The 23,877-nt window shown below is 46.5% G+C and overlaps 1 protein-coding gene across 7 annotated transcripts in view; it reads right to left on the bottom strand.

The window, feature by feature from the left end:
- ACACA (acetyl-CoA carboxylase alpha) overlaps window positions 1-23,877 on the bottom strand; it is a 1,131,726-nt gene that overhangs the window by 360,828 nt on the left and 747,021 nt on the right. For all 7 annotated transcript variants that reach the window (XM_086954890.1, XM_086954892.1, XM_086954891.1 and 4 more), the window contains one exon: window positions 9,208-9,351. In XM_086954890.1, the coding sequence (XP_086811016.1) occupies window positions 9,208-9,351 (144 nt within the window). The remainder of the gene's footprint in view (window positions 1-9,207; window positions 9,352-23,877) is intronic.

Here is a 23,877-nt window from a genome sequence, read left to right as displayed (position 1 = left end):
ATCTGTGGCTACCAGGAGGCACACTTGGTTACAGGGTTCAGGGTTTTCCCCTTGCATCCAAGCCAACTTGATAGATCTATCATTCAATGGTTCTCACCTGTTTGGGGCAAAAGCGGACTCGGCGCTGCAGCACTTTAAAGACAGTCGAGCCACAACAAGGTCTCCAGTCTCAGCCCAGGTGCTTTGGATATTGCAAGTTTTGTGGCTATGGGAGGAACTTGTCCTTTCATGCCAAGCAGCAGCCACAGCAGCAGCAACAGGAGGCAATTCCCTGTACAGATCTTACAGGGTAAAGGGCAGAGGTCATCTGCAGGGTGCAGCACACCAGCAAGTCTCCTCCTCCTTCTCCTCCTCCTCCTCTTATTTCCCTCCAACTAGTACGCAGGGAAGCAGCTCTAGCTCTTCCATCCTGGAGCGGGCTTGTCCAGTGGGAGGACGGGTGTCCAATTTTCCACAACATTGGAGGTCTGTTACTACAGATCTCTGGGTGTTCAACATCATAGAGAATAGGTATGCCCTACCCTTCTGTGCGTTCCCCCTTCGTTTCTTCCCCGCCGGGGCACGTGCTCAGAAGAGCACCTTCTGCTACTCCAGCAGGAGTTTCTGTTATTACTACAAAAAGGGGCGATCAGGGTGGTTCAGTAGCAGGAAAGAGGTCAAGGATGCTACTCCTGGTACGTCCTGATTCCCCCTTAAAGGACGGTCGCTTGAGGCCGATCCTAGATCTCAGGGTTTAGAATTTTTACCTCAAACAGGAGAAATTCAAGATGTTGACCCTGGCTTAGGTTCTTCTTGTGCTGCAGAAGGAAGACTGGATGGTGCCCATTGATTTACAGGATGTGTATTTTCACATACCTACCCTGAAGTCGCATCGGAAGTATCTTTGTTTTACAGTGGGGTCTCAACACTACCAGTTGGCGTTTCTTCCGTTCGGCCTTACTTCCGCACATTGAGTCTTCACAAGGGTGATGGCAGTGGGCGCAGCACATCTCAGAAGGTCTGGGGTTCCTGTTTTTCCCTATCGGGATGACTGGCTGCTCAAAGCGAAGTCCCCAGAGATTGTGTGGTATTATTTGCAGGTAACAACACAACTGTTGTTCAACTTGGGGTTTTCGATAAATGTACCCAAATCTCACCTGATGCCCTCACAGTGCAACCTGTTTATAAGGCCAGTACTGGACACTACTGTGAGTAGTACCTTCCCGCCTCTACAGAGGATTCAAGACATCAAGGCTATGATTCCACTTTTTCAGAATGGAGCGGCTGTTCCATTCCTGAAGGTCTTGCGCCTGCTCTGTCTGTTCGCCTACTGCATAGTGTTGGTCAACCATGCACGCTGCCATATGAGGGCCCTCCAGTGGTGCCTCACAATGGAGATCTCGAAGAGTTAGCCAGAATCTCCAGAGACACTGCAGTGGAGCAGTTATGGTGTTTTCCAGGCAACCTGTCTCAAGGGCAGCCGTTTCAACCTCCTTCTCCGGAGGCCACAGTGGTAACAGATGACTCCACTCTAGGGTGGGGAGCTAATCTTGGTCCTTAAGGTTTCTGGCATTTAAATCGATATTTTTGGTTGCAATCACTTCCGCTAGGAGGGTGAGTGAGTTGCAAGCACTTAGCTCCAAGCCTCCATTGACATAATTCCATGAGGATAAGATGGTTCTTCGCACCAGAGATGCTTTCCTGCTGAACGTGGTCACTCCTATCCACCAAGGGAAATCCATCACTTTACCCCTTAACTATTCTAAGGAGGAGGAGAGACTTCAACGCCTGGACCCTAAAAAGGTGGTCAGCTTCTCCCTGAACAGGAAAGAGCACTTCAGGTTAGACGACCAACTCTTCATCGGGTATGTGGGCAAAACGAAGGGCAAGGCTGTCCACAAAAGAACGCTGTCCAGGTGGATCATACTCTCTGTATCAAGAATCAAGATCTGCTATGCCTTGACCAAGAAGGATCCTCCTGAAGGTATTCAAGCTCATTTTACCAGAGATAAGTCTTCTTCTTGGGCTTTAGCTAGAGGTGTCCCTTTAGTAGACATCTGCATGGCGTCAACTTGGGCCTCCCTTCACACTTCTGCGAAGCACTATTGCTTGGATTCAGAGGTAAGGAGGAACAGCTATTTTGCATGTTCTGTGCTGCAGGATTTGTTGGTATACGCAGGCAGGCACCCTCCGCCAGAAGTGGGACTGCTTGGGGATGCAATTCATAAGGTGAGGAAATTCACAGGCAGATGCACCCGTCAGAAGAACAAGTTACTTACCTTCGGTAACGCTTTTTCTGGTTGATACAGTATCTGCCTGTGGATTCATCACTGACCCACATGCCTCCCTGCTGCCGGTCTGCTTATACCGAAAAATAATCAATATATATTTTATGTGATTTATTGTTGGAATCATGTGATGTTTAGCTCCAGGAAATGTCTAAGAAGAGAAATTTCCAGTTTTGGCTGTGTTTCTATGCTGTGTATACTTGTGAAAATGTTGTTGTATCACCCGTTCCGCTCGATGGAATGGACAAAATGGGTGGAACAGACATCAGTACGCTGACAAGGTCTTCTTTTGGCTCCGATGATGTCACGCGGAGTCACAGGCGGAGCCGTTCCATTGTGACGTCCTCGTCGATGTGGGAGAGCTGAGGAGAAAAGTTTCTGTGGAGTGCTGCCCATGGGCGCAATTCATAAGGTGAGGAATCCACAGGCAGATACTGTATCCACCAGGAAAAAAAAATTACAGAAGGAAAGTAACTTGTTCATCTGTGTCCGTGTGTATATATGTTAGTAAATCTATGAATAGTGGTGCTACAATGAAAGATTTGTTGATACTGGACTCTTTTATTTGCAGGTTGTATTACAAAATGAAAACAAACATCATGAATGGTGTAGAATACAGGTAGAAAGAATGCACAACTTGTGAGTAGGCTTTGTCGACTCCTAGATTACCAACAAATATGGCAGTGAAGAAAACAAGTTACTTACCTGTAACTTTGGTTCCACAGTACTGGTAACTTTCGTAGATTCCCATGCTTTTGTATCATTCCCCGTCGTCGGAATGGGAGTCTCTGTAACAAAAATAACATAGCAGTAGGTACAAAAGAGAAAAACAGGCCTAGGCCTCATTCCTTTTTGTAACATATCCACCTCTTTTTGTAAAAGAGACCAAACGTAGTCATCAGCCAATCAGAAGAGCCTCACCCCATAGAACCCTCCTGAAGGAACCTCAGAGCCTCAGATTTTCATAGCCGTTGTGTAACAGTCACCATATCTGCTGAAGGCTGAGCTTTCCCCGGGGAGGTGGGTGGGCGCATGGGAATCTATGAAAGTTACCAATACTGGGGAACCAAAGTTACAGGTAAGTAACTTGTTTTCTTGCCCCAGTATTGGAACTTTCATAGATTCCCATGCTTTTGTATCAGAGTAGCAATCAGTTAGCAATAAAAAACTCATTTTGTGTCATAACATACCTTGCAATAGCCAACATGACAAAGATACAAGCAGGGGCTATCAAGATCATCCTGCATGGTTCCACTTTGATCTTCCTGATCAGTCTCGGGATCAGTGGGATGGGGGAAAGGCGTAGACAAATGTCCTTGACCAGGCTATGGAAAGCGCATTCCCAATGATCCACGGTGGTGAAGCCTGCTTGAATAAGACCGGCATTTCTTATTGGTCGGCGTGGCAAAGAGATCTAATGCAGGTCTGCCCCACTGGTGGAAGACCTCTTCTAAAACTCGCTGGTTTATTTCCCACTCGTGACAGACTGAGGATAACCTGCTCTGTCTGTCGGCATTCTCGTTTAGAATTCCTGGCAAGTGTTCTGCCTGCAGCGGCATTCAGTGAAGGATCGCCCATTCCCAGATCTCCTGAGCTTGCTGCGACAACCGGAGAGACCTGGTTCCTCCTTCCTTGTTCACGTAATGCATGGCTGTGGTGTTGTCTGTTCTGATGAGCACTTGTGAACCTCATAGGCGAGGGAGAAAGGCTTGTAGAGCCAGTGTTATTGCTCTTAGCTCCAAGAGATTGATTTGGAGCCAACTATTGTGAGGAGACCAATGGCCGCTGACATGCAGGTCATGCATCACCGCTCCCCAGCCATCCAACGACGCATCTGTTGTCACTACTTGAGGAGACGGATCGCTTACGAAAGAAAGACCTTGGGACAGGTTTCTCTGGTCTGACCACCACAGGGCTGCTCTTTCCATCGTCGGAGTGACTGTCACCTTGTCGTGGAATGATCCCTGAATCTGTGTCCATTGGATGTCCAGTTGCTCCTGAAGAGGACGCATTCGCAGTCTGCAGTGAGGAATCAGAGGTATGCATGACGAAATTACATCCAGCAGAGATTTGTAGCAGCGTACTGAAAGACACCTTCTTTTTCGTAAGTCCAGAGCCATGGACTGCAGTTTTTCCCGCCTTTCTAGGGTTGGAAAAGCTTTCGAGAGTTCTGAGTTTAGGATGGCTCCCAGGAAACGTGCCTCCATGGATGGGACCAGAGATGATTTGTCTTTGTTTAAAGTGAGTCCTAGATTTTGAAACAGGTTTGTACATGCCTGAACCGCGTCCCGCACAGCTCTCCTGGACAGGGCCTTCAGCAACCAGTCGTCCAGGTAAGGGAAGATTTGAAAATGATTCCTTGTCAGGAAAGCCACTACTGGCGCCAGCACCTTCGTGAAGATCCTCGGGGCCGAGCGAAGACCAAAGGGTAAAACCTTGAATTGAAAATGGCTCTTGGCTACTGTAAATCGTAGGAACCTTCTGTGCGCTGGGTGAATTGGTACATGAAAGTAAGCATCCTCTGGATCGAGCGTGGCCATGAAATCCCCCGGATTGATCAGCCGCAGGATGTCTTGAAGAGAGACCATCCGGAAAGACAGGGAGATGAGATAGGTGTTGAGCTCCCTGAGATCTAAAATGGGGCGCCATTTCTCTAGCGTCTTCTTTACCAGGAAGAACCTGGAATAGAATCCTTGTCCTCTTTGGTCGGAAGGAACCAGCTCTATTGCCCCCTTCAGGAGCATTTGATTAGATTCGAGCCGCAGAAGACGCAGGTGTTTTGATGGAATGGCTGCAGGGGGCTTGGATGGTGGGATTTGAGTGAATTCTAAGGCAAGGCCCTTTCGAATGATGTTGAGCACCCAACGGTCCGATGTTATCCTGGACCAATTCTGAAGGTATTGGGATACACTGCCTCCAACTGATGACTTCTTGGAGGAGGGTCCAGTAGGAAGAGCCAGGAGGCCGCTATTGACGTTTGAACGTATCACGTCCCTGGCGAGACTGCTTCCCTCTGTTGTTAGGCCTGGAGTAATTGGAGGATTGGCCCTGCCTTTGCTGATAAGACTGGTGGTACTGTTGCGAACCTGAGCTGTAGGATGAGTATCTCTGTTGTTGGTAAGATCCTCTGTAGTTTGTACTTTTGCCTCTGGACCCTCTAAAAGGAGACTTGCGGTACTGAAGCGTACTCAAAGATCTGGCCGTCTCAGTGTCCTTTTTGATGTCTTGGAGAGTGTCGTCAATCAATTTCCCGAATAGTGCTTCTCCATCAAAAGGAAGATCCAGGACCTTATTTTGGATCTCGGGTCGAAACCAGGTCGCCTTCAACCACCCCTGGCGACGAAGGACCGCAGCCCCAGCCAGAGAAAGAAATGCCCTCGTGGCAATGTCCATGTCACAGTCAATGATCTCCATTGATGTAGCCTCCCCTTCCTGTTAGACCTTCTTTGCTTCTACTTTTGATTCTGGAGGAAGGTGATCCAGGAACGGTGCAACATCACACCATAGTTGGCGGTCATATCTGCCCACTATCGCTAGGGCAAAAGCTGCCTGCACCAGAAGACTCACCATTGAAGAGAATCTATTCCCGGAATTATCCAATCTCCTTCCTTCCTTGTCCGGAGGAGTCGTTAAAGGAGCAGAGGGGTTGCGGGATTTTCTCTGCGCCGCTTGAGAAATTACTGAGTCTGGTTTTGGGTGGTCCGTCAAGGAAGCTGGACCATTGTCAGGCGCTTTGTACTTTTTATCTAGACGCAGTAGTACAGGGACCACCGTCGCTGGGTTTTTCATTGCCTTAAGGCCTTCATCCTCAGATGCTGCACTATTGGTATGGACCTTGTTGACTTCCTATAAGGTTCCTTGAAATCATACAAGAAACATTCAGAGGCTACCGCAGGCATTGCCTACTTGAATCTGCCCGTCTCCCTTTCCATCAGCTGATGGAATCCTCCTATATCTGCTGGAGGGGAATCCACCGGATCCGGACACGGAGACGGAGGGTCCGGAATGACGTGCTCATCCCAAGCTTGATCAGCTTCATCGTCCGAATTATGATCCTCATCCGAGGAATAATCATGGGTGTCTGCTGGTCTGGAAGGCTCTTGTGGACTTGGTGCCTGTGGCTGAGGGGACACCTGAGCTGGTATCTCAGGAACAGCCGTTGAGGTAGGCGCTGGTACAGGAACGGCTTGTGCAACTGGAGCCGGAGCAGGCTTTGCAGCTTTAGATTTGTAATCCTGCAGCATCCTGTGCAGGTCCTGCAGGAAAGAAGAACGGACCGAAACCATGTCTTGACCTGAATATTGTTGTGGTTGGTCAGAATGATGATGATGATGATGATGATAATCACCTTCTTGGTCATACCCTCCTTCTGAATCCGTCTCCTGGCACTTGACCATAAGTTGAGAAGGACTGTCAGCGTTGTCATATGAGTCCTGATCCTCCTCTTCTGACTCATCCTCATCAAACAGCAGTGCTGGTAGCAAGGGGGTTGCACTCCTCGGAGATGTCATGTCCGGTGTAATTCTGGTATTTGAAATGGTGATTCTCTTCTCCGATGCCAAAATCGTCGCCGGTCCCGTCGACGATGGAACTGAAAATGCAGCCGTCGTCGGCTTTGTCGACGGAATATGCATCGTTGACACAGAAATACTCAACGACATGATAGGCGTCGTCGCTGCCGTCGACGACGAGACTGTCAACATCCCCGCCGTCGTCTTTGTCAATGTTGCTGTCGTCGAAGCCCTGGTCGACGACACCGTCGCCGTCGCCACCGTCGGCGAACCATCGTGGTCGACCTTGTCGTCTACGCCACTGTCGTCGTCGGCACCTTCGTCGACGATGTCGTCGTCGGCGCTGTTGTAGCTGTCTTCGACGATTCCATCCTCGTCGACGATCCTGTCGTCGTCGATTGTCCCGTCGACGAGCCCGTCAACGGAACAAGTTTCAGCTTAGGCTTCTTCGTCGACGGAGCCTCCGTCGACGACGCCTTCATCGACGACGCCTTGGAACTTCTGTCAGATTTTCCAGAAGATGGGGAAGAGGGTTTTTTGAAGGCTGGATCAGTCTTCAAACCCTTCGAAGGCGTAGATGGTCCTACCCTCTCCTTTTCACCATGGTGAGGAGATTCGCCTGGACCCTGGCTCTCAGACCCTCTGGGAGTCTTTTTTGAGGCCTTAGAAGGATGCTCCACAGAAGGAGAAGGGGAATCCCTACCCCTTTTGAATGTCCTTCTTGTTGAAGACGCAGATGCAGTGTCCTCACTGTCGCTGGAGACAGTATCCTTCCTGGACTTCAACCTCTGGAGCCATATCAGAAGCCTACCCTCAGGGTCCCGGAGGGTCTTGGTTGAAAAGGTGCAGCAGATTTTACAGTCTGCAGCCTTGTGATCAGGATAGAGGCAATAGATGCAGTCTTTATGCTTATCCTCAATGAATAGTCTTTTCTTGCCACATGTGGAACATGGCTTGAAAAGGGTCTTCTTTTTCACCTTGTCAGACATCCTGGAAGGATCAGCTAACAATCTGAAGAAAACCTGAAGAAAAAACCTGAAGAAAAACTTCTGAAGAGTAGATGTTGAGCAGAGCTCTAAGGAGACTCCCTAGCACAACGTGCGGTAGAAAATCTGAGGCTCTGAGGTTCCTTCAGGAGGGTTCTATGGGGTGAGGCTCTTCTGATTGGTTGATGCCTAAGTTTGGTCTCTTTTACAAAAAGAGGCGGATATGCTACAAAAGGGAATGAGGCCTAGGCCTGTTTCTTTCTCTTTTGTACCTACTGCTATGTTATTTTTGTTACCGAGACTCCCATTCCGACGACGGGGAATGATACAAAAGCATGGGAATCTATGAAAGTTCCAATAGTGGGGCAAAAGGTATTTCCTCAGTTGGAGCACAGGGACAAACCAACTCCAGGAATTTGTCATCCCTCTATGCACAGAATATGCGAAGTCACAAGTCAAGTCACAGATGACACTATTTGTCAAGTCATATGTTGAACTATGTGTTGGGTCGGAGAGTTATACCACAGTGGTGTGTAAATGTCAACTCGAATCCCGAGATGGCAATATCGGGCCATATAACACCATGCCCTTTACACATTTCCTTATATTACAGGTTGTTGGGCGCAGTCAGCATGAAAAGGTGTTTGTTTTCTAATAGGGAAATGTATATTGAAAACAGTATGTAAAATACTGGACTGTATTCTTGGATTGTCTGTAATAAAGTAAGAGAATAATACTTCATTATGAACTTCAGTCGTTGGGATTTTGGCAACATTATCTTGCTTTGATAAAATTCACACAGGTCTCTAAAAATGAGAGGTTTTTCAAGCTTTTGTCTGCAAGACAGCCCACAATGGGCTCTAATTTCAATTAGAAGATTTTGGTTACATATTAAGCAGAGTATTCTGATTACCAAAGGGCAACAGTAACGCTTAACATAGTACCTTGAACTGTCATTATCCACCCGTACTGACACATCTGCGACTAGATGGAGAGAAGGAAACCAGTCTGAACAGGCAAAACACACACCGGTGTGTGTATTTGTGAGAAAGAGAATGACTGTGTATGTTTTTTAGGATGTTTGAGTGTCAAAATATTTGTGTCTATACTTGCGATGTTATTTGCTTGTATGAAAAAGTGTTTGTGTGAGCGCATGAGTGTATGTGATAGTGCTTTTGACATAGCATGTATGCTGGTGATGATGTTTACATCCGTGTGTGATAGTGTTTGTGCTTAGTGTGTGCGTGCAATGGCGTATCTGTGCATTTGTGTTACAGTGTTTTTTATCCATTTGTGTAGGTGTGCCTTGGTGCTGCCTCTATATATATATATATATATGCAACAGTTTTTGCTTGGAGGCACGTATATGTGTGTGCTCTTATAATTGTTGTTTTGAGGAAGCAAAATGCGGGTCAATTGCAAATACTGTGGATGCGCACTTACCTTGGGCATGTATGTCAGCCACTGCAGGATGGTGTACACGCCCTCGTAGTCATCAAACACTGTGCTATGAGTCACACCGTTGTAGTGCATGATCTGGATTCCACCCAGTTGATTGTTTGAGGTATATACATCACGGCCCAGAACCTAAGAGAAGAAGAAAGCAATTAATGCAAGAGCAGAACATGTAGGTAAATACAACTGTGACTTAAGAACAGATTATATGAGCGACATAAAGAAACGTTGAGGGGGCAGAAAGGAGGCTGTTGGACAGAAGGAAGTATGTAAGTGCAGAAAGTATGCTACTGGGGCTGAAGGAAGAATGTTGGGTCAGAACGATTGCTATGGGGGTGAATGGAGACTATAAGAGACAGAAGTGAAGCTGTAGGACAGAATGGAGGTTGTGGAAAAACAGAAAAGAGGCGGAGGAGGATAGAAAGGTGGAGGACAGGTGACTAGGACAGAAAAGAGTTTGTTGGGCACAGAAGAAAAGCTGTATAGATGGACTGGAGTTTGCCTCAACGGAAGTGATGGTGTAGGAGCAGACGAGAGAACTTGGAGATAATAAAGTAGATGGCAGAGAAGGGCTGTGGGGAGAAGCAGTGTGGGGAAATAGAAGTTAGAAGGAAGATTTGGCCTAAGGGCCCTCAAATCTGGGGAACTGGGTTTGAGTCTCGGCAATGACAGCTGAACATCCTGTGATTCTGGGCAAATCACTTAATCTCCCTGTGCTTAACAAAAATTAATGTGTCCTCATGTAATGCAACTGGTGCTATGTAAAGCGTTCTGATACCCGATTCGGGTCAAGTTCGCGCTATATAAAACTCTGTAAAAAAAAAAAAGATTACTGGGACAAATGGAGGAGGTAGGCGACAACAGGGAAGATAGATCACAAAACCAACATGGTCAGGGCATTAATGCTTGCCATCCTTCTTGTCAAGAATGACTAGGCCCTAACCTTTCAGGTAAAGCCAGTGGGGGGTACTGTAGATGTTCCCGGGCGTCCTCCTTGTGGTTCATCCTGTTCACAATATACATACATCCCAGAGTCAGTATCATATGCTAATGACATTAAGCCATGTCTACGCTATTCGGTTTATTCGGTTTCGGGAGACTTCCCAACACTGTCTTTGCATCATTCCGGCATGAAGGAAAAGCAGTCTCCTGGTGCTCAATGCCAACAAGACTGAGCTCCCACTTTGTGGCCTCCCGGAAGTGGCCACATGTTCAGGGGTTGTTTCTGAGAGCTGTGGGTTTTATGTTAGGTGGAGTCCGAATCCAGTAGCTCTATGTTTTTGACACGTGGGTGTAATTCAAATTGTTGTCACTTTTTAACTCCAGGTTGGCACTGTCCGTTTTGGATGTCTGTCTGTGCATCCCCCACCCCTCCACTGTGCTTAGCTGGCGGGTTGTGTCTGATGCCCCGTTCTTGCGCCTGTCCTAGCCGCTAAACAAGCTTCAGCTCTGAAAATCTACACAACGGCCCTGCTGCAGCTTCTCTCCTCGGCCCAATCAATAAGACAAGTTCTTCAAAAAAAGCCCCGATGAGTTTTCATTCAGGACAAAACCATAAACATGTTTTGTACCAAGCCACTTTTTATTCCTACGGGTTCTGCTGCGGTGCAGTCAAAGAGACAGCCCAGCTGAAGCAAACACGTCAAATATGGAGGGGAAAAAGGACAGACCACTTCTAAAATGAACATTGGCAAGGTGGTAAACAAACACACGAAGGTGCGTCCAGATTTCCAGCCTCGGCGCTGGTCCTGCCTGACACCGGAGTCAGCCAGGCGGGAGCAGGAGGCGTGGAAAGCAGGACCCCCGGCTCCCCTCCCGCCTGCCCACCGGAGCGGCGGGTCCGCGCCCCGCTCGGCTCTGCCTTTAATCTCGGCGGCCCTTTTCTCATTCTGCGGCTGTCTCGTTGCATTCGCCCTCTCGCTGACTGATACACTGATCTCTCGGTCACTCGGCTTTCTGCTCCGCCGAGCCCATATTACTAATAACACCTCCGCCACGGCCAGTTTAGCTCATGAGGGCAGGAGCACATCATTACAAAATAAACTCATAACTTTGACACAGCGGCAAATACAAGCCGTTTGTTATGTTTACGGCCTTGGTCTCTCCAGCAGGCAGAGGGCATCGCGCACCTGCACGGCTGATATTTCCAGAGGAAAGAAAACCGGCAGACAGACAGACCGCTGAAGCAGAAAGGCGAGAGCAGGCTGGGGATGAATGCAAGGAGGGGAGGAGGGAGGGGCGGCGGACAAATCATGGCAACAATAACACAAGGGAGCGCGCGCTGCTTTACCACAGGCGGGAACACGGGCAGCGTTGCAGCATCCGGCATGACGCAGGCGGGGCATGGAGGGTCTTGGGGTCTTATGCAGAGTTGGACGGTAACAGGACATCCCCAAAAAGCTAGCAGGTGCCCCATCAGCCCAACTCACAATCCCCCGCCTCATTCGGAGGTTGGAGGAGTGAGGGTTTCCAGACACAGACCAGGGGAGGCTCTAGGCTCATGGCGGCCCTGGGCAGGGAGCGTAGGTAGGGGCCCCCGGAAGAGGGGGTCCGGGCGGGGTGGAGCGCGGAGGCCAGTGAAGAGTGGGGGGGTCAGGGTGTTTGGAAGTGGATTAGAGCCGGAGGCCGCCAAATCCCTGCCAGGGGCTGCCACGCAAATATGTATCCATCCTCAGAGGATTATTATAATAAGGATATATATTGGCGTGGTGGCCCCTGGGGTTTGGTGGCCCTGTGCAGGTGCACAGCTTGCACATGCCTAAGGCTGCCCCTGCACAGACAGGGCTGTGGACCGGTGTCGGGATGCCCGGCCTCTTTGCCATCACAGACCGCGGTGTTAACCTTGGCGGATCCCCACACGGGCTCCAACGCTCTGGGGAGAAAAGCTCCTGAGCCAGGAGGCTCAGGGACATCTTATGGATCCTGGGGGCCGTGGGCCAAACTTATTTTGGAGAGCCCCGTACGGAACAGCTTAGAATTTATGATCCAGTTTCAACTCTTTCATGCCCACCTTGTAGGGTGACCAGAATTGTAAAGCCAAAAACCAGGACATTCACTAAAGTAGAAGAAGAATTATAGTTTTACTTCAAGCGAGCGCACAGAATTACAGAACAGGTAGTTAGACCATACATAAAATGCAATTTTTAACCCCAGAAGCTTGCCTGTTAATTAACTTGCTTTCTAGAAACAACTGCTCCCTGCTTTGTACAACATTAAAAACATACCCCGCCGTTTTCAGCTGGCCCTCTCAAAAAATCGGGACAGGAGCTACATTTCCTGAAATCTGCCCAGAAAACTGGTGAAAAACCGGGACCGTTCGGGCAAATCCGGGACGCCTGGTCACCCTACCTCCTTGGATAGGTCTCTGTCAGTGTACAGGCACACTTGTCCAAAGTCTAAATGTGTTGACATATAATATTTAGGAATAGTGAGGTGTGTTTTCAATATTATAACACAGCAGCATCTCAGTAATATTACTCTGTAACATATGAATATGCGAGGTCCTGTTTTTATCGCAAAAAAAACCTTTTTATGGATGTTGCATGAAAGACAAACACATTTCTCTGCCAAAAGTCTGTAATGAACTCTCAATCATCACACACATGAAAAATAAATTAAAGGAAAATCTTAGGTAAAAAAATCTCTGTTAGAATTATTAAAGGTCATCAGGGAAACCAAACTCTGCAGAACAGGGCTGGATCTATCAGTGGCCCCCCTGAAAGGTTGGGGCCCTGGGACAGAGTGCACTTTGCCCATCCCGTAAAACGTCTCTTAGGAGGCTTACGTTTTTTTTTAAATTTGTAAAGTAAACCCTCGCTTAGGGAGTTCATCTATTGAAAAAGCTTGGCATTGATGGAAGCCGAGTAGTCACTGTTTTCTTTGCACAAAACATCTCCCGCCATGAAAGCGAAGCGGCTTCAGGGGGAAACGGACCACCGACCTGGCAGTAAACCCTAGATTTAGCAGGCAGACTGCAGCGGGGGTGGCCCCGGTCTAGTACTCAATTTGTGGTAATGGTTGCAGGTGTTGGGGAAATAGTAATCATTTTTGGGAACCACCCTGGACATATTTTTTATAGTAAAACTCTGACCCGAGACAAGAGAGTTAAAAGGAAAAGGGGGGAGAAGAGTAAGATGGGAACCAGTGGCAAAGAAAGAAAGCACGGATGACAAAGAGCCTGCAAAAGTGAAATAAAGAGCCAGGAAGTGTAGGGTGGTGGAAGAAAGCGAAAAAAGGTGGACTCGGAATTAAGCCTCCTTGGTATTCGGGACCCCGTTATTATTCAGTGAGTTACTAAAAAAGGTCTGGGCCCTTTCACTTACCATAACCTAATAAATGAAGCACTGCCTCGCCGCAGCCATAAATTAACCAGTCCTCCAAACATCAGATCACCCTTATAAGCTTTTTTGTTTGTTTGTAATAAAACGCATATAACTGCAGGAGACAAGAGCACTCCTTATACACCATAACGTTCAGAAAGGAAAGTGATAAAGAGATATTGCAAAGGGACGGGTCATTTTTAGTATCAGCCATAATACCCCGGTCTGGTTATGAAGTCACTCTCTGTGCCATGAAACAACAGAGATTTTATCTCTGGCAAACGATTCAAGCAAGCCAGCAAACAGATTCCTGCACCTGGCACCGAAGCACACAGTGAACACACGCAGATGGTGCAAGGTGGGGATATCTGGTGGAAGCCTGTGGCCTGGATCAACCTCCGAGGACAATAAACAATCAGAGAAAACAGTCTACAGTCTGGGGGAGGACACTGTGGGGTGTATGGGCCTTGCAAGGTGGCAGGGTCCGGAATGGATCTATAGAAGGAGGAGGACAGGCACTGTGGAGGATGGGAGGCATGGCTTGGACGTCTGCAACCCCAACACGATGAGTGCCAACTAGGTGAACAGGCCACCGATGAACTAGTCAACATGCCTATAATGTCACAGGGAAGCAGCAGGTGGAAAAGCTTGGCCACTTTTAGCAATTCAGCCTGGGATCTGTTTGTATCTCAGAAGAATAAATTGTTCGGATACAAAGCAAAGAGCTGGTGGCACTCAGATTTATGTATCTTGAGTTGTCAAAGAGATGTACTGCAGGTCACCAGCCAGCAGCGGCAAAGGGACGATAGCTAGGACCAGTCTCAAGAAATGTATGACAGTCAGAACCGAAACCCAGTAAGATCATACAGGAAAGACCGGACCAGACACCTAACAAAGAATCACAGTCAGCCTCAGGACCAGACCTCTGCGAAGATTGCAACCAGGGCCAACCCCTGGTAGGTTACCAGTCAAGACCAGCTGATGTAAGGAAGTCAGGGGCTGCCATCTGACGACTCCCATCCTATACGGTAAGGCAGCCAGGAGCAGCCTCCTGCAGATATGGCGGGAACAGCCATCGCTCAGCTACCAAAGTCAAGATCATCCTCCACTACAGTATGGACCTTGGAAGAGCCTCCCGTAAAGGATTGCAGTAAGGAGCAGCCACCTGTAATGCGACAAGGAGCAGTATTCCCTGCAAAGTCAGGACTCACGTCCAGTAAGGTATAGCAGACAGGATCCGCCATGTACATGGTATGGTTGTCAGGACCTGCCTCCTGTAAGGTATGGCAGGACTGTCGCTTGTAAGGTACTTCAGTCATGGTTAGCCACAATTGCTGTGTACCGCAGCATAGACACCCCACCTGTAAGGCTTGGCAGGCAGGTTAAGCGTGCTGAAAGATATGGAAGGAGTGATCACCTGTACCGTACAGCTGGCAGAATCAGTGTCAAGTACGGTATGAATGGATCTACCTCCTGTAAGATGTAGCAGGACTGGACACGAGTAAGGCTTGTCAGTGAGATTCAACCAGGTGGGTGTGTATGGAAGTCTACCATAAGGAGCAGATTCCGCTAAGGTACAAGTCACCATCGGGTCTAGTGTCAGGATCAGACTCCTCGTACTGTACGACATTCACAATGAGCCTCCTGTAAGGTATGATCAGATATTCAACCTGTAAGGTATGACGGAGAGGACCAGATATGCAACCTGCAAGGTGTGACGGAGAGGACCAGATATGCAACCTGTAAGGTATGACGGGGAGGACCAGATATGCAACCTGCAAGGTATGACGGAGAGGGCCAGATATGCAATCTGCAAGGTCTGACAGAGAGGACCAGATATGCAACCTGCAAGGTCTGACGTAGAGGACCAGATATGCAACCTGCAAGGTCTGACAGAGAGGACCAGATATGCAACCTGCAAGGTCTGACGGAGAGGACCAGATATGCAACCTGCAAGGTCTGACGTAGAGGACCAGATATGCAACCTGCAAGGTATGACGGCGAGGACCAGATATGCAACCTGCAAGGTCTGACGGAGAGGACCAGAGAAGCAACCTACAGGTATGACGGAGAGGACCAGATATGCAACCTGTAAGGGATGACGGAGAGGACCAGAGAAGCAACCTACAGGTATGACGTAGAGGACCAGATATGCAACCTGCAAGGTATGACGGCGAGGACCAGATATGCAACCTGCAAGGTCTGACGGAGAGGACCACATATGCAACCTGCAAGGTCTGACGTAGAGGACCAGATATGCAACCTGCAAGGTATGACGGCGAGGACCAGATATGCAACCTGCAAGGTCTGACAGAGAGGACCAGATATGCAACCTGCAAGGTCTGACGGAGAGGACCACATATGCAACCTGCAAGGTTTGACGTAGAGGACCAGATATGCAACCTGCAAGGTATGACGGCGAGGACCAGATATGCAACCTGCAAGGTCTGACGGAGAGGACCACATATGCAACCTGCAAGGTCTGACGTAGAGGACCAGATATGCAACCTGCAAGGTATGACGGCGAGGACCAGATATGCAACCTGCAAGGTCTGACGGAGAGGACCAGATATGCAACCTGCAAGGTCTGACGGCGAGGACCAGATATGCAACCTGTAAGGTATTTTTTTTTTTTATTAAATATTTTTTATTGAAGTCTTGGACACAGAAAAGCATAACGTTAATTAACCCGAATGTACACAGAACATCAAAAATTAGAAAGCACACATATCACCATGACAGTAAATTTGAACAATGAAGATAAATACTGAAGGGAGATAGGGGAACACAAAGTAGAAAGGGAAAGAAAAAAAAACCCAAAAAAAAAACCCTATATGCCCTCAGGCTTAATTAACATCAATACAGAATGAACCCCATATCTTCTCGAACTTCCGAATCAACCCCACTCTTTGAGCATACACTTGTTCGCTGTTTCTAACTTTTTGCATTTTATAACGCCATTCGTGTATGTTGGGGCAATATTGCGATCGCCAATTTTGAAGAATTAATGATCTTGCCACAGCCATAGCGATATATATGAATTTAACTAAATGCCCTTCTAGCATTATTTCAGGATCGAATCCATACAAAATCATTTTATAGTTAACAGAAATTGGGATTTCGCACTGGTTTTGCAGAGACGTAAATATATTTTCCCAGAAAGGAACAATTTTAGGACATTTAGCAACCACATGCGACCAATTAGCAGAGTCATGCTGTAAACACCTATAACAATTCGAAGAGCATTCAGGATACATCTTATGAATTTTGACCGGGGTAAAATACAGAAGCCATTTACTGAAAAACAGCATTCTGCGCCAATTGGCCCCTCTCAATGCAGAAAAATTCAACACATTAATTCTTTTCCATGCGGCGGGCGTTAGTACCATGTTTTACTGGTCTAGCCATTTATTACTTGCTTTGCCACATAAATTCGGATCCCTGTTCATGGTTAAACGTCGTTTCCACTCCCCTGGCTTCCTTTCTAGTATTGACAGAAAAAGTTCAGTGAATAGTGAATCAGGGGGGGAAAGATGTGTGGGATCTAATTGAAGCAAAACACCATAAATCAGCTTATATGAGCCCAGTAATATAAAATTGCCCTGAACCCGGGCCGTCAAATCTGACATCCTAATCCAGGTATCATTTTTTAAAAAATCATCCAGTTTCCTGAACCCTATTTTCTGCCATTTTTCTACTAACTCCAAATTAATATCCACCCCAAAGAATGAAAAAACTGAGCTAATGGGAGAGAATATATTAAGAAATGAGAGAGAGTGCCTCTTTAGAAGTGCTGTGCGTCTTTTAAAAAACCAGTGCAAAACCTTATACCTAACTGTTTTTGGTGATTTGAAAACTTGAAGCGGTGAGGGAATCTGAGCTTCTTTACAAATCAAATCATAGAAAAAATTGATAAAAAGTTGTTGGGTATTGTCCTTAAATCTAGTCAAAAATTGAGCCAAATAAGCATTATAATAGTCTTTCAGATTGGGAAGAGCTAGCCCTCCTTGTTCCTTATCCTCAAATAAAGTGTGCAAAGCAATGCGTGGTGTCTTTTTAGCCCATATAAAGGAAGAAAACAAAGATTCAGCCTTAGAGAAAAATGAGCCAGGCAGAGCGCAAGAAATAGTTGAAAATAGAAAGTTTAACAGCGGAAGAACCGACATCTTAATTAGAGCAACACGTCCCATAATAGTTAATGGTAGGGAATTCCATCTTTCAAACATTGCTCGGACTTTCTGCAGCATTGGTACAAAATTCAAACTATAAAGATCAGCAACTGAAGATGAAAACCATATCCCCAAGTATCTTTTTGGTTTATTATTAATGCAAGACTTTAGGTCGGGATGAATTACAGGCTTAATGCCCCCGCACACTATAATTTCAGTTTTTTTTTAATTTATCCTATATCCCCCCCGAACCTCAAACTCTTCGAAAATTTGTAGGGCCTGAGCTTGACATTGTATTTCTGGCCTAATTAGCAGGATTATGTTGTCTGCGTATAGTTTGATTTTAGGCATTAAGTTAATAGGGGGAAGTAACAGTGGAGCTTTCCTAATTGCAGTAGCTAACGGCTCTATGAAAAAAGCAAATAATATCGGGGACAGTGGGCAGCCTTGTCTAGTGCCACGTTTCACCGAAACAAGTCCCACTGATTCTGTATTGATAATGATATTGGCCCTAGCCCCAGAATAAAGATTCCGTATTAGATCTATTATTACATCTGGAATGCCGAAGTGCTGTAAAATAACAAAAAGTGTCTCCCATACCACCAAATCAAAGGCTTTTTCAGCATCAAATAATAAAATTAATGCTGGGATCTTTCGTGCTTCAAAGAAATCAAGAGCCTCCGTTAGAAAATGAGTATTGGTCAACAGCTGCCTTCCGGCAACAAACCCATTTTGATCTCCATGAATCAAATCTGCGGCAAAAGAATTAAAACGAGTGGATAATAGTTTAGTGGTAATTTTATAATCTGTGTTCAATAACGTGATGGGTCTATAAGAGTTCGGGTCTGTCGGGGATTTGCCCTTTTTAAGAAAGCTTACCACTGTTCCTTCCCGAAATGAATCCGGAACATGTCCGCCCATCAACATAAAATTTAATAGTTGTATAAAAAAATCTGCAAAGGTGTTGAAAAAAACTTTAAAAAATTCTGAGGGGAACCCATCATTGCCAGCAGCTTTCCCAAGTGGGAGCTGATGAACTACTTTCTCTACTTCCTCTCGCGAGAAGGGGATCACCATACTCGTTTGGTCAAATGAAGAAAGAGTGGGAAGAGATTGTTTTTCCAAGTACATCAATAAATTTTGATGGTCTATGGATGCTTGGGTATCATAAATTTTCTTATAATGTGTGACCATAATATCGCCAATTTCAATTGGATCCGAAGTGTTTCTAGAAGTCTCAGAAGAGTACAAAGAATGTATTAAATTCGACGAGGCTTGTTCTATGGCCTGCCACGCCAAGAGTTTGCCAGTAAAATTACTTTCTTCATAGATTTTTTGAGAGCTCTTACGAAAAATCTCCTCACTCTGAGTATAGAGCTCCTGCGAGAACTCTCTTTTGGCCGCAATTAATTGGTCATATAGCGATCTATCTAAGTTATATTGCATACGTATGGTCAGATCCTGTATTTTCTGTTGAAGCGCTTTATTCCTGTTCTTGGCGGCCAATGAATCTACTGCATCTCTCCCAATGACTAGCCCGCGGATATATGCCTTCAGAGAGTCCCAAACATAGTTGAGGGGGGCTGTACCCACATTCCGTGCGAGAAAATCAGAAATTTCTGTTTTGATACCCTCCACCCAGGTCTCATCAGTCAGATATTTCTTATTGAAGACCCAACGCTTCGGGGTTCTTACCCTATCTACCGATCCTACTTCCATAATAATCATAGCGTGATCTGAGAATCCGTTATAGAGGATCATCTGTTTGGAGAAAATAATTTGACGTGAAACCTGTAAGGTATGACGGAAAGAACCAGCTACCTGTAAAGTACGACAGTCAGGACCTGCCAACTGTGACTTAGCAAGAGCTGTTGTTCTTCCTGAAAGTGCATTCAAGAACCAATATAGGAAGAAAAGTCTGGCACCGCATATACGCCAAACAAAGCCTTGACTGATGTAAACTTCTGCACATGTAAATGTGCCCTGTCCTATCTGCAGCCGCCATAGACGTGCTTTGAGACACCTGACAGCTGATTACATCAATGTGATGTACTACTGGCTTCTTGCTCTAATCCTATTGTGGAAAAGAAGAAAAATGGGCCTCTTGCACTGGATGGCGATGAGCTGAGTAACAAAGAGATGCAAAGTTTACGCGTGCGCTGTGTCAGAAAGTGCACTGAGTTTATCTCTCTGCATTTGTCTACAGAGAAGGCGTATTTCCGAGATGCGCTGTAAATCAGGAAGATAAATTGACTCCCTCTTCCGCAAGGCATGTCACAGACAGGGAGGGGGATGGGGAAAGGGGTGGACGAAGATGGGGCAGAACTCAGGTGACAGAGAGTGTCTACGCATGCTTGTGCATGAGCAGCTGTAGGATGGAACAACGCATTCCGTTGCAACGCATGCCTTTCACCACATGTGCGTTACAACGCGAATGCCTTTAACATTTTAAACTCTACCATGCATATTCTAACAACGGATATGTCTTTACCACACATGCTTTTACTTACAACGAATTTAATTGTAAAAGCATTAATGTTGAAGGGCATATGTGTGATAAAGGTTTTCCCTGAACTGACCCCTGTCCTAAGCACTAAAACTGGTCCCCGTCGCGATCCCCAGCCTGGTTTGCAAATACCCAACCCCTGTCCTGAGCCCTAAAAGAGACCCCCAGCGTGAACCCCAGCCTCTCTAAACAATACCCATCCCCAGTACTAAGCCCTAAAACAATACCTCTGAGCGACCTCTCCCCGGCCCAAAGACCATTTTAAAAATACCCGTCCCCTACTCTGAACTCTTAAACAAGACCCATGCAAGACGCGTCCCAGCCCTCCCCCCCCCCCCCACAATAAGCCATTTTTCAAAATACCCTAAAGCCCTAAAACCGTCCCCTTGCCCCAGGCCCAATCCAGCTAACCTCACTCACGACGACGACGAGGCATCTCTTCAGTCATGGCGCAGATCGTTAAGAGGAAGTGGAAGAGTTTCTCCGTTTCCTCTAACTACGCCAATAGCCTTAACCACGCCGGCAGCTTTACCGCGCTTAAAGCCTTACCACACACTGGCAGGTTTATCATGCATATGCCCTTACCACCAGTACCACGCGTATGCCCTTACCATGCATACCTTTACAATGTTAATTTGTTGTAACGCCATGCGTGGTGAAGGTATATACGTAGTAATAAAAATACATGGTAAAGGCTGTGCGTGGCAAATGTGCATGTGTTTTAATTGCTTTTTCTCTGAATAAGCGCACAGTACTTGTTTTGTTTTTGTGATTTTATACAGCCCTGACAATACTCAGGGGCAAGAGAGCACTTTACAAAAGTACAGTTACCAATCATCGCAAGAATATATTTGAGATACAGCACAGGAAAAAAGATAAAAACAGACATTCAGGAGTGTGCGGGAGATCACAGATTTAGCCTAAGTGTATTTCAAAGAAAATAAGTCTTACATGCCTTGGGGTCGTACTAATGGTCAGAGGAGGGGACTTTCACATTCTTGGGGTGCGCCCAGAGAATGACTGGTTCTTGTATTGTTCTCGTTTAGATGGGAGGTTCCAGGAGAAGCGATTGTGCGTTTCTAGAACAAAGTTTGGCACCTGAGAATTTAAATTTTCAAGTTCAAGTTAGGTAGATGGGCAAAGAGGAGTGCCGTGTTGTGTCTGGTGATGGAGGCAACTTTAAATGTAGCTCTTGTCTCAATAGGGAGCCATTCAGGGGATAGCCGGATAGGTGTGATGTGGGCAAATTTCTTCCGTCTAGTAACAAAGTGGGCTGCACCATGTAGAACTGCTCTGAGCCGAGCTAAGTGTGCTTTGGGGATGCCTGAAATGAGTGAGTTCCTTTAGGCTAGACTGGAGAGACACAACATCCGAACAACTGATTTCAAATCCTGTTCCTGAATGAGCGGCCTGATCCCCAGTGAAACCTTATTTGGAACCGGGTGCTCTCAGCCATGGCTGCAATTTGACCATGGAGGTTGAGCGGATTGCCGAAGATGAAGATAAGTGACTTGGCGTTCTGAACAATGGTGGGTTGGTACTCCAGGGTAGAGATTGATTCTATCCATTCTTGTACAGGCAGGTTGGATTTCTTCAGAGATATGAAAAGGAATTCTGTTTTAGTTGAGGTAAGTTGAAGGTGCTGAGTTGACATTCAAGTTTGAATTCTTGCAAAGGCGTAGGAGAGAAGGGTACAGTTGTGCAGTGATGAAACTTTCAGGTAAGTATTGTTAGCATACAGGTGAAAGAGGATTCCAGAGTTCATAAGGGTCTCACAAAGTGTTTCAGGATAGAGGTTAAACTAGGGTTGGTGAAAGGATCAACCTTTGAGGATCCCTTATTGCAGGCTGTCCAGATTAGAGAAAGAGCTCCCAATTTTCACTACGTGGGAACGGTTTGTCAGATAGAAGAAAAAAACAGTCAAGAACTACCCCTTGAATGCCCTTTCGATTCCCCAGCACGGTGATAAAAGCATTGTGGTCGACAATGTCAGAGGCAAACAAGAGATCGAGCAGAAAAACCAAGACATGAGATTTCAGAGTCAACGATGCGGCGTGAGTCATCAACGATCTGCAGAATTGCATTGTTGGTGCTGTCACGATGTTTGAAGTCAGATTACAGTGTGAGACGACAATTGGGACTGCCTGTTCAACACTGCCCCCTCTCTGCACATGGGCCAAGAAACAGCCTTTCGCAGCACCCACCTTTTGTCGTAGACAGGCCGGCAGTTCAGCAGAGCGATGGGGCAATATTGAAGGTGGTAAGCAGCAAGAGTATGAAAGTATATCTGTTGTGAGAAGCAGTACGAGCTATACTTTGTAGCGTACTACCTCTATCCCTGCTAAGCCTCAAGCTGTTTTCAATATTCTAGAGGCTGTAGCCATTACCAAGCAGTATCGAAGATCAAACTGCTTGAGTACTTGGTGTGCGATGGAAAGTGAACCAAAACCTAGTCAACCCTAGCTCAACTGCAGAGGCAAGGTCGAGCGCATGGGAGGAGGCATGAATGCTGAGCCAGATAGACTGAAAAACAATGATAACAGAGAGAATGAATATTACTTAAAACAACACTTTCATAAATATCTTAAAAGTACAACTTATAAATCATAAATGAATGTGAAAGTATCATGCCTGGATCCCAGGTGACCCAGAGATATTCTGCTGCTTCTGGGGTCTTTGGACCCCTGCTCGTCTATGACAGTTCAGCATCATGGACACTTGGGAGCTGGCCAGCGGGATTAACATTTTCACATTGAATTTGTGAAGGCGCCTGCCGGTATGGCAGCTCGTATTCACAGGCAGCAAAGTCTGACTGTGCTCCTGTACATGCACACCGAGACTCAAGATGTTACACACCCTAGAGGTAGTTTTCAAGACATGAGTCAAAGCAAAATATAGCAATGTTAAGGTTAGATAAAAGCTCGGTTATCCCCGTTCAAAATGGCTGCAGTCAAAGCCTCACCCTGCGATCCAACAGTTTTACGATGTATTGTTTCTGTGGCCATAGGTTACCATAGACAACTTGGATTTTGTATGCTCATTTGTATGATTTATGGTCTTAAAATGCCAGTGCTCCCACGGTACTGGGATGTCAACTACAATCCTGCTAGGGGTGGGTGATCTCCAAAATTAACATAGATGGAGATGTATATATTTTTTCCTTCAATAAAGCAATATAAAAAAAACTGTCACTGAGTGGCCTCAACAGTCAGCATGTACTTTCTTTCGATATTGTTTATCCCACCCCCTCTCCCATTAAATTTAGACTTGGGATATTTATCCCTTAAATGATCCATGGCCTGGTTGGTCTTCCCTGGGTGTATTGCCCCGCCTCACTTCCCACCCAAACACAGAAGTGTGACCATTTCTCCCATATCCTCTGATGAGTTTTGGGGTAGTCCGCGCGTCATTAATTGGAAGTTCAAGAAAGCAGCAGGTCCAGCTTTCCACATCGCAGTACTTGGGGAAATTGTCCTCCTCCAGTTTTGCGTAATGTCCTTTTTTGGTCAGAATTAGTTCTTGCTCTAGTAGGGCTCTTTCAACCCGCATGTAACCTCTGTCCTCCAAGATAGAAGTGATAATTTTGGGGTGAGATCAACCAGCAGAAGTGTCCTCTAAGCCTTCATAAGAGGGACGGATGATTCTGTAGTACCAGATTACGTGG

This window comes from Lissotriton vulgaris, chromosome 2_1, assembly GCF_964263255.1.
Source record: "Lissotriton vulgaris chromosome 2_1, aLisVul1.2, whole genome shotgun sequence".
Taxonomy (NCBI): Eukaryota; Metazoa; Chordata; class Amphibia; order Caudata; family Salamandridae; genus Lissotriton; species Lissotriton vulgaris.
Note: the sequence above shows the minus strand (reverse complement) of the source record. Positions and strands in the feature narration are given on the sequence as shown.